Here is a 17,580-nt window from a genome sequence, read left to right as displayed (position 1 = left end):
GAGCACCTACAGACAGAACGCAGAGGTGTGAGTAGCACAGCGCATCCCCAAACACATAGGGAAAGCAGAGCGGGTGCCAAGCAATAGAACTTAACTCAGACCCCTCCACCCCACCCGAGAAAGACTGGCAGGAGCAGGGGGGCAAGGAATTTAGAATCCTGTCCCTTCCCTCAACAGCCCCCTCACTCAGACCATTGACTGAAGATTGACAGGTGGGCCGTGCTAAGACCCAGCACCCCACCAAGGGAAGCGGAGCTGTCCCAACTCCCACCCGCTCAATGGGCTCAACTCCCAGCCCTCTGACTGGAGACTGACAGGCAGGCAGACCCTAAGACTCAGCACCCCACCAGGGGAGGCAGAGCTGTCCCAGCTCCCACCCGCCCACCAGGCTGCTCTCCCAGGCCACTGGATCTGGAGAGTGGAGGGCGCTGGGACCCTGCCTTACAACAGCGGGTAGGGTGTGCGGGAAAATAGGAGCCAGCAACTCCCCCCCCCTCAATTCTTGAGCGGGGCATCCTCCAGCTGGGAATCCTGAGCAAGACAGCACCACGGGGCCCCCCACAGTCACAGACTCTCTGACAAAGCAGTGGAAACACAGCAGGGATCTGAAGGGCCAACCAGCAGCCAAGCTCCCCTTCTGAGAATCAGAAAGGCGAGGCTCCACCCGCGGAGCCCAGGACCTCAGCTGGGCCCCGCCCCTGGGAACAGAGGGGTCTCCTGCTGGTCCTGCTGAGAGCCCCTGGAAACTCTCAAACCCCAGACCCTTAACAGTAAGGAGCACACAATATACCAACTCCTTTGGGACACAGCAAAGGCAGTACTCAGAGGAAAATTTATAGCGCTGAGTGCCTACAACAACAAGTTGGAAAAATCGCAAACCAACAAGTTAATGTCTCATCTTAAGCTCCTGGAAAAAGAGCAACAAACAAACCCTAATCCCAGTAGAAGAAAGCAAATTATTAAAATCAAAGCAGAATTAAATGATTTGAAATCCAAAAAAACTAAAGAAAGAATCAACAAAACAAGGAGTTGGTTCTTTGAAAGCATTAACAAAATTGACAAACCCTTAGCAAATCTTACCAAAAAAAGAAGGGAGCATATCGAAATAAACAAAATCGCAGATGAAAATGGTAATATCACGACAGAAATTACCAAGATCCAGAATATCATGAGGGAATACTTCTCAAACCTTTATGCCAACAAATTTGAGAATGAATTTGAGGATGAACTCCTAGCCAATATTAACATACCCACACTGAACCAAGAAGAACTAACCCAACTCAACAGGCCTATTTCAAGCTCTGAAATAGAAATGGCATTTAGAGAACTTCCACCCAAGAAAAGTCCAGGGCCAGATGGATTCACAGCTGAATTCTATAAGCAGAGCTCACACCAATACTCCGCAAGCTCTTCAAAGAAATTGAAAATGAAGGTTCCTTACCAAACTCATTCTATGAAGCCAGTATAACCCTGATCCCCAAACCAGACAGAGATTCATCAAAGAAAGAGAACTATAGACCTATTTCTTTGATGAACATCGATGCAAAACTTCTCAACAAAATACCGGCCAACCGTCTAAACAACTCATCAAAAAATTATACACTATGTTCAAACTGGATTCATCACAGGGAGGCAAAGCTGGTTCAACATACACAAATCAATTAATATAATTCAACACATCAACAGGAGCAAGGACAAAACTCACATGATTTTATCAATAGATGCAGAAAGGGCATTTGACAAGATCCAACACCCCTTTATGTTAAAAGCTCTGGAGAAACTAGGAATCCATGGAACATTCCTCAATATAATAAAGGCTGTGTATGACAAACCCACTGCTAGTATTACACTTAATGGTGAAAATCTAAAGCCATTCCCTCTAAAATCAGGAACAAGACAAGGATGCACACTCTCTCCGCTCCTCTTTACCATAGGATTAGAATTCCTAGCCAGTGCAATAAGGCAAGAAGCAAGCATAAAGGGGATCCAAGTAGGGAAAGAGAAAGTAAAACTATCCCTCTTTGTAGATTACATGATTCTGTATTTAAAGAATCCTATAGACTGTACTCCCAAGCTCCTTGAGCTGATTCAAAACTTTGGAAGGGTAGCAGGATATAAAATCAACCCTCAAAAATCAACTGCCTTCCTTTACGCCAACAGTGAGAGGAACGAGGCAATAATCAGGAAAGCAACTCCTTTTGCAATAGCCTCAAAGAAAATAAAGTACCTAGGAGTTAGCTTAACTAAGAATGTAAAGGACCTTTTTGATGAAAACTTTAAAACCCTGAAAAAGGAAATTAAAGCAGAACTAAGGAAATGGAAAAACCTCCCATGCTCCTGGATTGGAAGAATCAACATCGTGAAAATGACAATCTTGCCAAGGGGTATCTACAAATTCAACGCAATACCCATCAATATCCCAATGGCATTCTTTAAAAAAATAGAAGAGGCAATTCAAAATTTCATATGGAATAATAAAAGACCCCGTATAGCAAAAACACTTCTTAGCAGAAAGAACAGCGCTGGAGGAATTTCAATTCCAAACTTTAGACTCTATTACAGGGCAATAATTATCAAAACAGCTTGGTACTGGCACAAGAACAGGCCTGAAGACCAATGGAATAGAACTGAGGATCCAGATATTAAACCACAGACCTATGGCCACCTAATCTTTGACAAGGGAGCCAAAAAAATAGAATGGAAGAAAGACAGCCTCTTCAACAAGTTGTGCTGGCAGAACTGGTTAAGCACCTGCAGAAAAGTAAAGTTGGATCCTTCGTTGTCACCCTGCACTAGATTTAACTCCAAATGGATCAAAGACCTCGAGGTAAAAGCTGACAGACTGAAAACTTTACAAGAAGGAATAGGAGATACACTAGGCCTCCTTGGCAGAGGTCGAAACTTTCTTAAGAAGGACCAAGAATCACAACAAATCAGAGAAAGGCTGGGTAAGTGGGACTGCATTAAACTGCAGAGCTTTTGTATGGCAAAGGACATAGCTAGTAAATTAATTAGGAAGCCTACAGAGTGGGAGAAGATCTTCACCAACCAAACAACAGACAAAGGCCTCATATCTAAAATATATCAACAACTCAAAAAATTGAATCACTCCCAAACTAACCTCCAAAGTAACAACCATCCCATTAAAAAATGGGCCAAAGACTTAAAGAGAGTCTTCTCTGAAGAAGAAACAAAAATGGCCTATAGACACATGAAGAAATGCTCAGCATCTCTGGTCATAAAAGAAATGCAAATCAAAACAACTCTAAGATTCCACCTCACTCCAGTTAGAATGGCCAGGATCAGGAAAACGAATAATAACAGATGCTGGAGGGGATGTGGCCAGGAGGGATCACTACTACACTGTTGGTGGGAGTGCAAACTCATTCAACCACTATGGAAAGCAGTTTGGCAGTGCCTCAGAAGGCTAAACATAGAACTCCCCTATGACCCAGCAATTTCACTACTTGGCATTTACCCAACCATCCAGAAACTAGGGCATACTAAATCCACTAGCACAACAATGTTCACTGCAGCACTGTTCACCATAGCAAAGATATGGAACCAACCTAGATGTCCCTCAGTTGATGAGTGGATCAACAAGTTTTGGTATTTGTACACAATGGAATTCTATGCTGCTGTCAGAAAGAATGACATCGCCCAATTTGTTAGGAAACGGAAAGACTTAGAAAAAATCATATTAAGTGAAGTAAGCCAGACTCAAAGGAACTTAGGCTCAATGGTTTCCCTCATTTGTCATAATCAGTAGAAACCTTGGGCTCTACTAGCAGAGATCTGCAATAGAGCAAAACCTTGATACATAAGGCCATATAGTATGAAGCTAATTGAAAGGACCTCTAGGATATTGAAACAAAAGCCATATAACAAATGATTGTTGTTCTTAAGGTACTATGTTATCTCTCATCTCCTTTGCTGTCCCTTGGTTATCTCATATTGTTACAGTACCTCACTTTGTTATCTGATATATTGAATTTATTTGTATTTGGTTATTTGAAATTTGATAGGGAAGGGGGGAAAACCAAGATGAGGGTGTGGGGGGGAGGGTAAAGGGTACCAAGACATGTGAAAGGGTATCAATGTATGTGAATTAATGTACCTTCTATATGGCAAATATCATGTAATCCTTATATTAATTACAATAAAAATATAAAAAAATGATTAAAACCAAATATGATATTTGCTGGGAAGTGGATGAAACTAGAGCAAATCATGTTGAATGGGATAGATGAAGACCAAAGGAACAAGAGGGGCATGGTCTCCTTGATATGTGCATATTATATCCAATCAGTACAAGAACAACTACTCACTTTTCGGGTACCCAAGATTATGGACATGGTCTTGGAGATATAAATATAACTTCATAGACAGAAAAATCTATGATGGCATATATACTCTCTCTATATAGGGTTTATTATATAGATTAATACAAACCCACAGCTTCATTTTAATTATGCTGTAATATCTATGTGTCCGAGATTACATATAGAGATTCCCTTCTTGAATACTTGTTTGTTAAACACTTGAAATATGATGTAAAATTCAATGAGAAATTCTTTAATAAAACAACTCCAAAAGCTGAAAATCTATTCATTCACATGTAACATACTTTATATATTGAAGTAAAATGACTTTATATAATGTATAAGAAGTATATTATCATAGATACCCCATAATTATACTATTGTGTTATAATAAAACATCACAAAATAAGGGGAATAAGTTATTTGCAGTAAATGCATATTTTTGATGACACAGTTATCTTCACTTATGTTTCCAGAATTCCCTAATCTCCACAAATATGAATGGTAATTCATCAACTAGGCCTCAGTATAAATGTATCTAAGACAACAATATCATATTTATAATGCTAGTAAAATGTATTCATTTTGTTCTAATTCAGATATATTTTTGCACCATATATAACACAAAATATTATAAGAGATTTGGCACATATTTTACCATAAACTATGAGGTTTGGCCTAGTAGTAGAGTACTTGCTTAGAATGCACAAAGGCCTGGGTTCTGTTCCTTTGTACCACGTAGTCAGAAAAATCAAAAAGTGAAATTGTGGTTCAAGTGGTACAGTACTACTGTTGAGAGAGCTTAAGGACAGTTCCAAGGTCTAAGTTCAAGACCCAGGACTGGCAAAATTGTTTCTACATAATAAACAACATGAGGTCTTTGCTGGACCCTTCATCTTCACACTTCAGGGTTTTTCCCAAAATTGTTCAGTAAGGACTATCCCAGTTTCCTAGATTCTCTGGAGAGTGAGCATTTCTTTTAGCCTGGTGAATGGAAATGTGGTAAGAATTTGAGCATGGAGAGTCTATTTGAAGAACATTTTCCTATCTTTTTTGACATTTGCTAATTATTTCTTTTTTTTCCTTACCATTTCTGAGCCTTGAACTTAGGGCCTAGCCATAGTCCTTGGGCTTTCTCAAGGCTAGTGCTCTACCACTTGAGCCACAGAACCACTTTCAGCTTTTTTTCTATATATGTGGTACTGAGAAATCCCTCCCAAGGCATACTGCATGCGAGGCAAGCACTCTACCACTAAGCCATGCTATTTATCCCGACACTTGTTATTTCTAAATAGGAAATTTTATGGGAATTTTAGAGACATGGCTGGGGTTTTCTTCCCTCAGAACTTTTCTTGCTGCATTTAGGTGAAAACATCAAGTGTCTGCATCAGTTATTTCATCACCACTGTATCTACTCTGAGTGTCAGAGTTTTGGTATTTGTTTATTATTCTCTTTTTTGTCCTTAGAGTGCTTATTCCCATTTCCAGTTATTTCATCATTATTTCCTTAGTTCTAGCACAGTCTTCCCTCAAGAATAAGTCTTTAGGTGGATAAGTGGGACTGCATTAAACTTCAGAGCTTCTGTATGGCAAAGGACATAGCTAGCAAATTAACTAAAAAGCCTACAGAGTGGGGGAAGATCTTCACCAACCACACAATGGACAAAGGTCTCATATCTAAAATATATCAACACCTCAAAAAAATTGAATCACTCCAAAACTAATCTCCAAAGAAACAACCATCCCATTAAAAGATGGGCCAAAGACTTAAAGAGAGTCTTCTCTGAAGAAGAAACAAAAATGGCCTATAGACACATGAAGAAATGCTCAACATCTCTGGTCATAAAAGAAATGCAAATCAAAACAACTCCAAGATTCCACCTCACTCCAGTTAGAATGGCCAGGATCAGGAAAACGAATAATAATAGATGCTGGAGGGAATGTGGCCAGGAGGGATCACTACTACACTGTTGGTGGGAGTGCAAACTCATTCAACCACTATGGAAAGCAGTATGGCAGTTCCTCAAAAGACCAAACATAGAACTCCCCTATGACACAGAAATTCCACCACTTGGCATTTACCCAACCGTCCAAGGACATAGTAAATCCACTAGCACAATGATGTTCATTGCAGCACTATTTACCATAGCAAAGATATGGAACCAACCCAGATGTCCCTCAGTTGATGAGTGGATCAACAAGTTGTGGTATTTGTACACAATGGAATTCTATGCTGCTGTCAGAAAGAATGATATCGCCCCATTTGTAAGGAAATGAAAAGACTTAGAAAAAATCCTATTAAGTGAAGTAAGCCAGACTCAAAGGAACATAGGCCCAAAAGTCTCCCTCATTTGTCATAATCAGTAAAAACCTTGGGCTCTCCTAGCAGAGATTTACAATAGAACAAAATCTAGAGACATTAGGCCAAATAGTATGACACTAAATGTAAGGACTTCCATGATAAGGAAACAAAAGCCATATAATGAGTGACTGTTGTCCTTAATGTACTATGTTATCTCTCATCTCTTTTGCTATCCTTTGGTTATCTCATATTGTTAGGATATTTCACCTTGTTATCTGATATATTTTTATATGTGCTTAATTGACTATTTGAAATTGGATAGGGAAGGGGGGAAATCAAGATAAGCGAATGGAGGGTGGGAGGGAAATGGGGACCATATCATGAGAAAGGGTATCAATGTTTGTGAAGTTATGTACCTTCTATCTGGTGAATACAATATAACCCTTCTATTAATCACAATAAAAATTATTAAAAAAAAGAATGTCTTCAAATTAAAATAACATTGTAAAGATAAAAATTATATAGATGACCTTGTGAAATTTTAACTTTATCAAACATAACTTTTATGGATTAATACCACTGAATTCGTATCTTCAGGTATACTTTTGCCTCAATAATACCCTTATAATTATTCTCTTTTTTAGAAAATGTTTTTAGAAAATGTCCCAGAATGGAATTTATCTCAGTCACTCTCATTAATTTCTATGACTTCTACTGTTGCATTAGTGAAAAATGTTCTCTTTGGCCTGGGGCAGCAGTAGAATTGGGAGAATGAGCAAAAGTATATAGAATGACTTAACTATTATAAAATAAAAATAAAAGAGAATGAAAAGGAAAGAAAGAAAAAAGAAAAGAAAAACAGATATTTATGCTGGAATTGTTTTCCAGTAGTTACCTACCATAAATTCCAGACACCAGGCCAGAGTCTTACTGCTTTCCCTACTGCCTTGTTTTCCTCTCTTCTCTCTGATTTCAGCTGACATGGGATGTTGTTTTGTCAGACATACCTAATGACATGCACCTTACCCATGTTTACTTGAAATTCACCTACCTGTGACATGGGGATGCTTCATCAGGAGCAGCAGGGAGTATCTCAGGGTTGTGCTTGTTGTTTCTGTCCCAGCACCAAATAAGTCATTTGTAAGAAATGTCAAATTTTCACTCGTATATTCCAGTGGCTCCTTGTGATTTTCCTGCTCCTAAGATTGGATACAATTATATGATATATTATTCACCAGCACCTGTGATTACAGTGCATCTATAGTATCTCATAGGAACCTAGAGAGCAAAGGACTAAGAGATATGAACAATGACACAACAGGAGTGACACTATTTCCACCTAAAGATCCAGGGGGTATTGTGTGATCCCTACTCTAACCAATATGGTGCAGTGACTCTGGATTTCAGATCATGAAACTCACCTCTCACTTAAGCCACTAATACCTACATTTTCTCTGATTTTTAAAGAGGAAGGAAATGGATTTTTAGAAGTACGAAAATTAGACACCTAGATATTACAAGTCTAAAGTAAAAAGTAAAAGTAAAAGTAAAAAAAGTAAACATTTTTGTTGATAAAGTTTTTGTCCCAGGGACTCACCTCAGGTCTTGGGTGTTGTCCTTGAGCTTTTTGCTCAAGGCTAGTGGGATAGCACTTGAACCAGGACTCCATTTCCCCCTTTTTGCTCGTTAACCAGTCATAAGAGTCCCAGAGACTTTTGTGCCCAGGCTGGCTTCAGACATTAAACCTCAGATCTCAGCCTCTACAGTAGCTAGGATTCCAAGTATGAACTCATTGCAATTTAAGTTATTGTGTCAAGTTTTTAAAATGCTAAATATACCAAAAGGCACAAAACCTAGGCTTGCCAGGCAGTAGGCATGACTTAAGATCCAAGTGGCCGAGTGAAGAGAACTTGGGAAACAATGAATAGGAGTGCATTAGCTGAAGAGACTCTAAACCATGAGAACAAGCATGCCCACACTGGACCAGGTTGTTGGCCTGGTGGTAGAGTGCTTGCCTAGCATGCATGAAGGCTTGGGTTCGATACCTCCATAGATGGAAGGGGTTCTGTGGCACAAGTGTAGAGCCCTAGACTTGAGAAAGCCCAAAAACATTGCTCAGGCCTCGAGTCCAAGTCCCAAGGGGTGAAAAAAAATGGTCACATTAGCTTGTCATTGACATAAAGGAGAGAATGGATAATGGAGTGACCAAGGACTGAGAAGATGGTGCAACATTAAGCTGTCACCAAAGTTGCAGTTTTAAATGTTGAATGAGGAAATCATTAAATACATCGTTTTCTAACTTGTCCCTGGACAGCATTAAATCCATCACGCTTTCATAATCTCCAGATGACTTGTGGTTGTTCTCATATTATGTACTAAAGTAATTAAAATAAACAAAACTTGTACTTTCTAGGAAAAGAGCCATCTCCTTTAACACTATCAATGTCACATATTTTCTAAGTTTATCAAACTATGCTATGGTAGCATCGACTTTACATACTTTTCTATGATCATCAAGTTACATTACTCTGCAATGTTAAGGTAAAAGTACTCTAGCGTGCTCAAACACCAATATGAAAACTTCCACCTTTCTAAATGAATTTGGAGATTTACTAGTTGCGGGAAACATGATCTAATATAATATAGACTGTATAAGCGCTGGGAAAAAATGAATGAAAATCTAAGCAGTGGAAAGGATTCCCTGTCATGGATTAAAATACTAATTTTGTCTCATATCCTACCATCATGCAGGGAAAATTAATACTCCTGGGGTAAAATGGGAAAAGAATCTCTCATGAATAGCAATACCATACAAGAAATGCTAAGGGGAGTCAGCTTGCAAGTAGAAACTAAAGACATTGAACAACAAATCAATACCATATCAATAAATACATATCCTTGTTAAATAGAACCCCATAGATAAATATGAATGGTAATGATACTCTATTTTGTATTCATCCTCTGTTTAGTTTATGTACATTTTTAGAGGAAATACGGGAAGTAAAAATCATGGATGAATGTTATGAATATCCAATGTATTAAAGATGTAAATTGTGAAAAATCAACCTAAGCACGTGCAATTGAAGGAAGGAGAGGGTTGAATGTATAATCAGAATTTTTTGTAATTTCACACTGCATTGTCATAAATATTTTGTAATATTGCCCATGGGAACAAACAAGGAATCAACATTATTTAGTTGAGTTCAGCACATCATATTTATGTGTGTATATATATATATATTTACCATCCATTCCTTGTCTATGAAATTATTGTACACCTATGCTATATATATAATACATTCATTATATGGTTATGTGAAAGATCATAATGAAACTCTACATACCAAGAGAAAAGAGCAGATGGTAAACATACTAAGAGTGGTGAAGCTGACTAAAATATATTATGTGCACCATTAACAAATTAATTTGCTCATAAACATGTGAAGGGCCCGGAGTTTGGTCTAGTTGTAGCGTGCTTGCCTAGCATGCATGAAGGCCTAGATTCCATTCCTCATACACAGTAAAAAAACTGGAAGTAGTACTGTGGCTTTAGAGGTAGAGTACTAGGCTTGAGAAAGCCCAAGGACAGAGTTCAGTCCCTGAGCTCAAGCCACAGGACTGAAAAAAAAATGAATAAATAAATAAATAGACAAAAAGTATAAAAATAGAATACGTGTATAGAGATGTATCTTAATACACCAGGGAAATGACAAGTGTTTCTATTTCTGTTGTTTCTAGTGCATTGACCATCTCATTATTTAGATTCTGTTTTCCTATTTATCCTGAAACTTGGACTCTGGGACTGGGCACTGTCCCTGAGGATTTCAGCATAAGGCTATTGCCCTACCTTTGAGGCACAACGCCACTTCCGATTTTCTAGTGGTTGATTGGGAATAAGAGTCTCTTGGCTAGTTTTGAATGAGATCCTCAGATCTCAGGCTCCTTAATAGCTAGGATTGCAGATGTGAGCCACCATGCCAAGTTTTGAATTTTATATAAAGAAAAGAGGAAATATTCTAATTAATTTTAAGTTTTCTGAGATGTTTACTGCAGACCCCATTACAGGAGCGATAACTTATTTTTTCAGACATTACTGGTCTGATTGTTTAAACATTCTCATAACACCAGCTACTCATTGTTCAATGAATGCTCAAGGATTCAGATAATTGTGCAGATTTTTAACATTTTACCTGTTTCCTTTTAATCAGGAAGCAGTCAATGAGGTCTCTTGGATTGTTAATATCCAGTGATTGTTCATGGTCTTTTATTTGCCCCAAAATATAATTGTGAATGAAAGCAAAATTTTTCAAAATTCTTTTATGACTCCCTGGTAGATAATGAATGACATCAGGGAATAGGTTGTAGATCTAAAAGTAAAAACAATAATTTATTAAATAAAAATGTTTGTATATACATATGTACATAAATATAGCATATATATATATATAATATGTGATAGAAAACATGGCTGTAAGTAGAAATGTTATATGGCTTCATCCTAAAGGAAATTTTTTCTTTGGCCAGTCCTGGGACTTGAACTCAAGACCTGGGCTTTGGCCTAAGGCTATCTCAAGGATTGTACTGTATCACTTGAGACACAGGGTCACTTCTGCCTTTTTCTGAGTAGTTTATTTAGGAATAAGTGTCTCACGAACTTTCCTTCTTGGATTGCTCAGAAACACATTCCTCAGATCTTAGGCTCCTGAGTAGCTAGGGTTACAGTCCCATATTGAAGGGAAATTTTGATGGAACTTATAAAGTGAGAGGGATTCGAGGAGGCCCAAAACCTCAATCTCATTCTAGAGCATGTAATTGAATTATTATGATTATTATTTTGTGGAGAGTTTAGGGTGGCCAAATCCATACAAAGGAAAACATTGTGAGCATGTTTTGTAGCTCAATTTTGTCATTTCTTCCCAGGCTGCATTGTCCTCTAGGTTACAGCAGAATCAGCAAAGGCTCTGACTCTGCTCAGTGATTCCTAGTAACTCCCATTGTAACAAACAGGCTTCCTCTGCAAGGAAAATTCTTTTGCCCAGTAATGGCATGAACAGGAGATATCAGATTGGAAAATAAACCAGTGGGAAATATAAGCTTTCACTAAAGACCTGGAAATCCTCTGATCCACTAGGCATCTTTGTGGAATGGAACAGAGGAATTTATAGCAATATGCCTTTGGGATTTAATGAGAAATAGCAAATTAATAGCTTGAGTTCATTAGGTGGATTTCATCCTATATTTATGCTTTTTAAATTAGGAGTAAACTATAGGCTTAGATATCCTTCTCAGAAGCTTATAACCTTTTTGTCCTTTTTCTTACCATCATTTAGTTGTCATAAGCTTTCTTTTTGACATGCCACTATGTAAATGAAATGTATATTTCTTTTGGTGGCATTACCAGGGATTTTCCTCAGGGGCTCAGGCTCTTGCTTAGCTTTCTTGCTCATGGCTGGTGATCTGCTGCATGAGCTACATTTCCTGCCCTGGTTTTTTGATGGATATTGGGTAAATGAAGTCTGGCAGAGTCTCTGCTCTGGCTGGCTCCAATCCTCATCTTCCAGGTCTCAGTCTCCTGAGTAACTAGCATTTTAGGCAGGAATCAACAGCGCCTGGGCATACAATATATCCAGATATATTCAGCTCCCTTGCTGCTCTCCCTCAGCCTCCCTTCCCTGCTTCCCAGAGCAATTCCAACAAGCATCATTGTTCCATTTTGGAACAGCATAAAATAAATTACATCCCTCTCTCTTGCCCTATAGTAATATCAACTCAACATTGATAAAGAGTCTTAACATAAAATGGCAAAGTTTGAAGCTACTACAAAACTAGAATAAGAAAAACACTAGAACACTGTGGCATAGGCAGGAACTTCCTGAATAGCACTCTATGGCTCTTTAGGTAGCACTGTCATTGCCGAGTGTTGACCTTACTATGAGCTCTTTAAGTTTAGTTGGTTGAGGAAAAAAAACAAGTGTTTTCTTCGGAAGAAAATATCTTGGCCTCACCTTCATCCATGGTGAGCTGAGAATCTTGACATTTTCATCCAATTTCTGCAACAAGTTAAGGAAGTTCTGGTCTTTATAATCAAAACGATTCTTGAAAACAATGGAGCAGATCACATTGCAGGGAGCTGAGCCCAGGATGAATGTAGGGTCACAGGGGGAACCTGAAGAGTTAGAAACAAATGAGATATTCATGTGAAATACTTAGTCTTTGTCATCTCTATTGCTGTACTTATTAATTCCTCTAACAGCCAAACATCCACTTGCAATTAAACGGGCCCATCAATTTCCCTGAAGCATGACTGGGATAGAACAAACTAATTGACTTTACATATAGGCATAGCATTAGTCGTGCAATCCCAGCTCTATGCTAATTGAGAAAAGTATTCCTAATAGTCAAGCATTCTGAGTGATAATATACCTGTTTGCAGATTTGATACTAACCAGCACTGAGAGAGAGAGAGAGGAAGAGATCGTCATGTAAATGTACCTTTTTTGAATCATCAATGCAGAGAAAACAAAGAGTGATTTACTACTGTTCAAATACTAGAAGGAATCAAAGCAAAAGGCAGAATGCATTCATGTTATTTGTGGGAAAAATAATAACCCCTTTATTAAATGAAAATGTCAGGTAAGGCAAAGGAAGTGTAAAATTCATAAATGAGATCTTTTTTTATTCTGTATTTAAAAGTGAATTTATCCTCATGAAATAGACAGCAAGCCTGATCAATCACCAAATTTAATTTTTGGTCAAGGATGAACTTTGGGGATGAATAATAATATGCTATAATTTTCAAATGTGTCTATCTCTGTGGTCTGTCCATCATTTAACAGATAAATCTTGAAAATGGATATTTTGTCCATTCTCTGGACAGTAAAAGTGTTATGACAAAATAATGAATATATAAATTGCCACTGAGTCTACTTCATAGGCTCTGAAATATCATGAATTAAAGGCATTGTGAGACCTGGTTTGAGTCGATTGCATTATAGAATGGTCACTGAGTTGGTTACATGTAGGTAGGTTACTTAGTGACTTAAATTTGACTAAGCTGTCAAAAAGAGCTTTATTTTAACTATGAAGGGGATAGTTACTTAGGAAGTTGTGGAGATTTTCTATGACTACACATGTGTCAATCACAGGTTATGTTTGATTTTCAATACTTTACTTTTTTTTGAAAAATGAATTTTAAATGCAGGCTCATTTAGAATCCAAGCAGACAATCACATCCATTGTGACTAGCAGTTAATATGTGAGTACCGCGGATGATAGGAGTCTTTACTGAGATTTTTTTTTTTTTGCCAGTCCTGGGCTTGAGCTCAGGGCTGAGCACTGTCCTTGGACTTTCTCAAGGCTAGAGCTCTACCGCTTGAGCCTCAGCACCACTTCCGGCTTTTTTCTATATATGTGGTACTGAGGAATCGAACCCGGGTCTTCGTGTATGCTAGGCAAGCACTTTAACCACTAGGCCAAATTCCCAGCCCCTTTACTGAGATTTTTAACATAAAACCCAATAAACATGCAGAAACGTGATAGGCAAAACTGACAACTGAACCACGATATAATAAGAGAAGACTGAAGAAAGAATTTCAGTTGTTGAAATCTAATCACCTCACTGATAAAATAATTGTGTATTTTACAGATTCATAACATAGAACAGTTATTCAAAATATGTGAAACAAAACTTAAAAGTACAGGATAAGAAGAAATAACTAATGTTGATCTGTTGCAACTGTATGATCCTTGCAGAGAAATAAGTATTGATGTGAATTACATTGAGAGGCAGTAAATGAAATAAAATCATATGTTGCTGAACAACATGACAGTCCAAAATTACCAGCATGGTTACTGAGGAATCCCTGAAATGCCAATGAAAATGAGCAACCATCAAACCGTAGGTACATAAGGCCATATACAATGATGCCAACTAATGGACTTCCAGGACATGGAAACAAGAGCTTAATTATGAGTGACTGTTGCTCTTAATATACTATGCATTTCTCATCGCTAGTGTTGCCCTTTGGTTAATCTCATATTGTAACAGTATTTGGCTTTCTTACCTGGTATATTCTATATATGTTTATTTTTTTATTTGAAATAGGAGAGGAAAAAAGATGAGGGGAGGAGACTGGGAGAGGGAAATGCAGACAAAATCATGAGAAGGTGTATCAATATGTGAGAAGCAGTTTACCTTCTCTCTGGCGAATATAACCGTAACCGCCCTATACATTAAAATTAACTTTAATTAAATTAAAAAGAAAATGAGCAACCATGTAGTTGCATCTGTGTGTGTGGGTGTCTGAGTGACAATAGGTCATTACCACCTGTTCAAATAGATGGCTCGCTCTCCTGTAATCACTAAAATGGCTGTATGATTCCTTAAGACTTCAGAGAAGAAAATGAAACATGTATTTAGCCAAGCACTGATGTGCTTTGTGACTATAGTCCCAGCTACTCAGAAGACTAAAATCTGTGAATTTTTGTTGTGAACAAGCCTGTGCACCCAAATTAGTGCCAATCAATGATGCCTATAATTCACCAGAAGAAAAGCTGAAGCTGTAGCTAAAATGGTAGAGCACCAGCCATGAGCTGTGCAAAGGTTAAAAGCCCAGACGTCAGCCCTCATTCATTATCAGCATCAGGAAAGAAAAGAAACATCCCATTCATGATTTCTGATGTGGAAACAAAAAGAACCCGTATCTCATACAGAAGGCAATTGATGGAGCTGTTTATATCCTTGTGTAAAATAGAGATGTAAAGAAGCACCAACCATTGGTTTTCCTCAACTCTTCCACCAGGCAGCGGGCTTCCTCTTGCACACGCTCTTCAATGCTCTTCTTACCCATGCCAAAGTTCCGCAAGGTCATGAGAGAGAAGCGCCTCATCTCTTTCCATCTGTTCCCATTGCTAAACACAATTCCTAGAGGAAGGGAAGCAGAAATATGGATAGAGACCAAACGCAAGGAAGAGGAAAGCAACAGAGAAGAGCCACAGGGATTGCAACACTCTGACTAAAGTTCAGATGGTTTTTCCATCTTCCTTATCAACACATCCTCTGCCCAGAACACAAATATACACACCACATATGCATGCATATACTTACCAAAGCCTCTATTCACTTTTTCAGTTAGTGGGAACCTGGCTCTTCCAGAGAATTCCTCCCCATTATCAATCAGGGCTTCCTTCACGGCTTCATATCCATACAACACCACACTAGGCTTCTTGCCCAAATACAGAGTGAACACAGGGCCATAGACTTTGGATAACTGGAAATGAGAAGGAAAAATAAAACAGGCAATTGAAGTCACCATTTCTTCCTCAGAGGGAGCCTCATCAAAAGTGATGCCATCTCTGTACTTTTTATTTTTTGCCAGTCCTGGGCTTGGGCTCAGGGCCTGAGCACTGTCCTCAAGGATAGAGGCTACCCTTGATTCATACCAACATTTCTGGCTTTTTCTATGTTTGTGGAACTGAGGTATTGAGCCCAGTTTTTCACGCATGCTAGTCAAGCACTCTACAACTAGGCCAAACTCCCAGCCCCCCATCACTGTATGTTTATGCTTCTCTTTCTTGCCAACACAACTTCTTCAAAAACTTCCAAGATCTATAAATGACACAGAACATTTGCTACAGATGTCACTTAGAGATGGCCTACAGTGTGCTATGCAATGGATCAGGCAGTTGATACACTATTATCATTCATCCTCAAATCATCTACACAGCAGGCACATCATGTTTCATAAAGAAAGAAATAGAGGTCCTTCGATTCTAAATCTATTTCTCCAGCCCCAAGAATATTAAAAGAGAATACTCATAGTTGAGCATATGCTTATTGGACATTCCATGCTTCAAAAATGTTTGATTCTCCATCACACCATCACACACATAAAAAAGAATAGGCAGATTAACGTCTAAGGAAACCCTGAGAAGCTCTTACTATTGAGAATCTCACTTCCTGGGGCAAATAAGAGAACTGGCATTTTTAATTCGGCATAGGTGCTCCTACAGCCAAGTGCAGTTGGGATCTACTTGCATTAAAAACAGTGGGTGGGGTTACAGAGGCTGCCCCAGTACATGAAACATCTTCCTAAACCATTTCTCACCCGGCAGCATTCCTAGCTCCAGAAAAAACTTTTTGTGCAAAAATCCAAGGAGATTCTGACACCATCAATATTCCTCAAAGGGATTTCTCATCTTCACAATCCTCCATAAGTTCTCAGAGAAGTTCACTTTCAGAAAGCTTCTGAACTAAAATCTATGTCTGGTATGCTATATGAATCATTAATTGAGCTATTAATCTCAATGCATTACTTAACAAGATTTTTCATTTTAAAAAACATTTCTGAAAGGGTATCAATGTATGGGAATTAATGCACCATCTATCTGGCAAATATCATGTAACCCTTCTATTAATTACAATAAAAATATATGAAAAAAGAGGGAATAAAATAAAATAAAATGTCAGGTAAAATCACATGTTAAAAAAACATTTCTTTTGAAGTGAGATGGGGAGAACAATCCACAACATTTGCAATTTTGTGACTGAGACTACAATGGACAATAACAAACTCTTCTAATACATTACTTCATTTCATAATTAAAACACAATTTGGAAATGTCACACACATATAAACCTTTATACAAGAGTTTTAACTTATAAGAATCAATCATTTTATTGCACTCTCATCAGTAGGTTTAAAATATGGCTTAATTTCTCTCTTGTTAGAGACCACAGGGGATCATGAAGAGTACTTACATTGCTTATGGATTTAGTGATGTTTCCAATATCAATCTGCAGGATATTTCCTATGATTGGGAAAGGGGTGGGGCCAGGAGGGAGCTTCCTTCTCCCAGAGTTCTGTCTCCATATGGAAAAGAGAAGCAGACAGGAGAGACCCAGCACCAGGACAACTACTGGATCCATGGAGGTCTTCTCTCCTTGCTGAGAGTCCT

The 17,580-nt window shown here is 38.3% G+C and overlaps 1 protein-coding gene across 2 annotated transcripts in view; it reads right to left on the bottom strand.

The window, feature by feature from the left end:
- LOC150054037 (cytochrome P450 2C19-like) overlaps window positions 1-17,580 on the bottom strand; it is a 33,226-nt gene extending 15,646 nt beyond the window's left edge. Inside the window, exons 1-6 of one of the 2 annotated variants that reach the window (XM_090346213.1) lie at window positions 17,384-17,580; window positions 15,731-15,893; window positions 15,398-15,547; window positions 12,630-12,790; window positions 10,815-10,991; window positions 7,676-7,823 (exon numbers count right to left, since the gene is read on the bottom strand). In XM_090346213.1, coding sequence (XP_090202339.1) covers window positions 7,676-7,823; window positions 10,815-10,991; window positions 12,630-12,790; window positions 15,398-15,547; window positions 15,731-15,893; window positions 17,384-17,551 — 967 coding nt within the window. In that variant the 5' untranslated portion in view covers window positions 17,552-17,580. The remainder of the gene's footprint in view (window positions 1-7,675; window positions 7,824-10,814; window positions 10,992-12,629; window positions 12,791-15,397; window positions 15,548-15,730; window positions 15,894-17,383) is intronic. The other variant, XM_090346212.1, reaches the window with a different exon arrangement.

Source organism: Megascapheus bottae, chromosome 15 (genome assembly GCF_031878675.1).
Source record: "Megascapheus bottae isolate mThoBot1 chromosome 15, mThoBot2.hap1, whole genome shotgun sequence".
NCBI classification, from domain to species: Eukaryota; Metazoa; Chordata; class Mammalia; order Rodentia; family Geomyidae; genus Megascapheus; species Megascapheus bottae.
The sequence above is the reverse complement of the archived record's forward strand: the minus strand, read 5'-3'. Positions and strand labels throughout refer to the sequence as shown.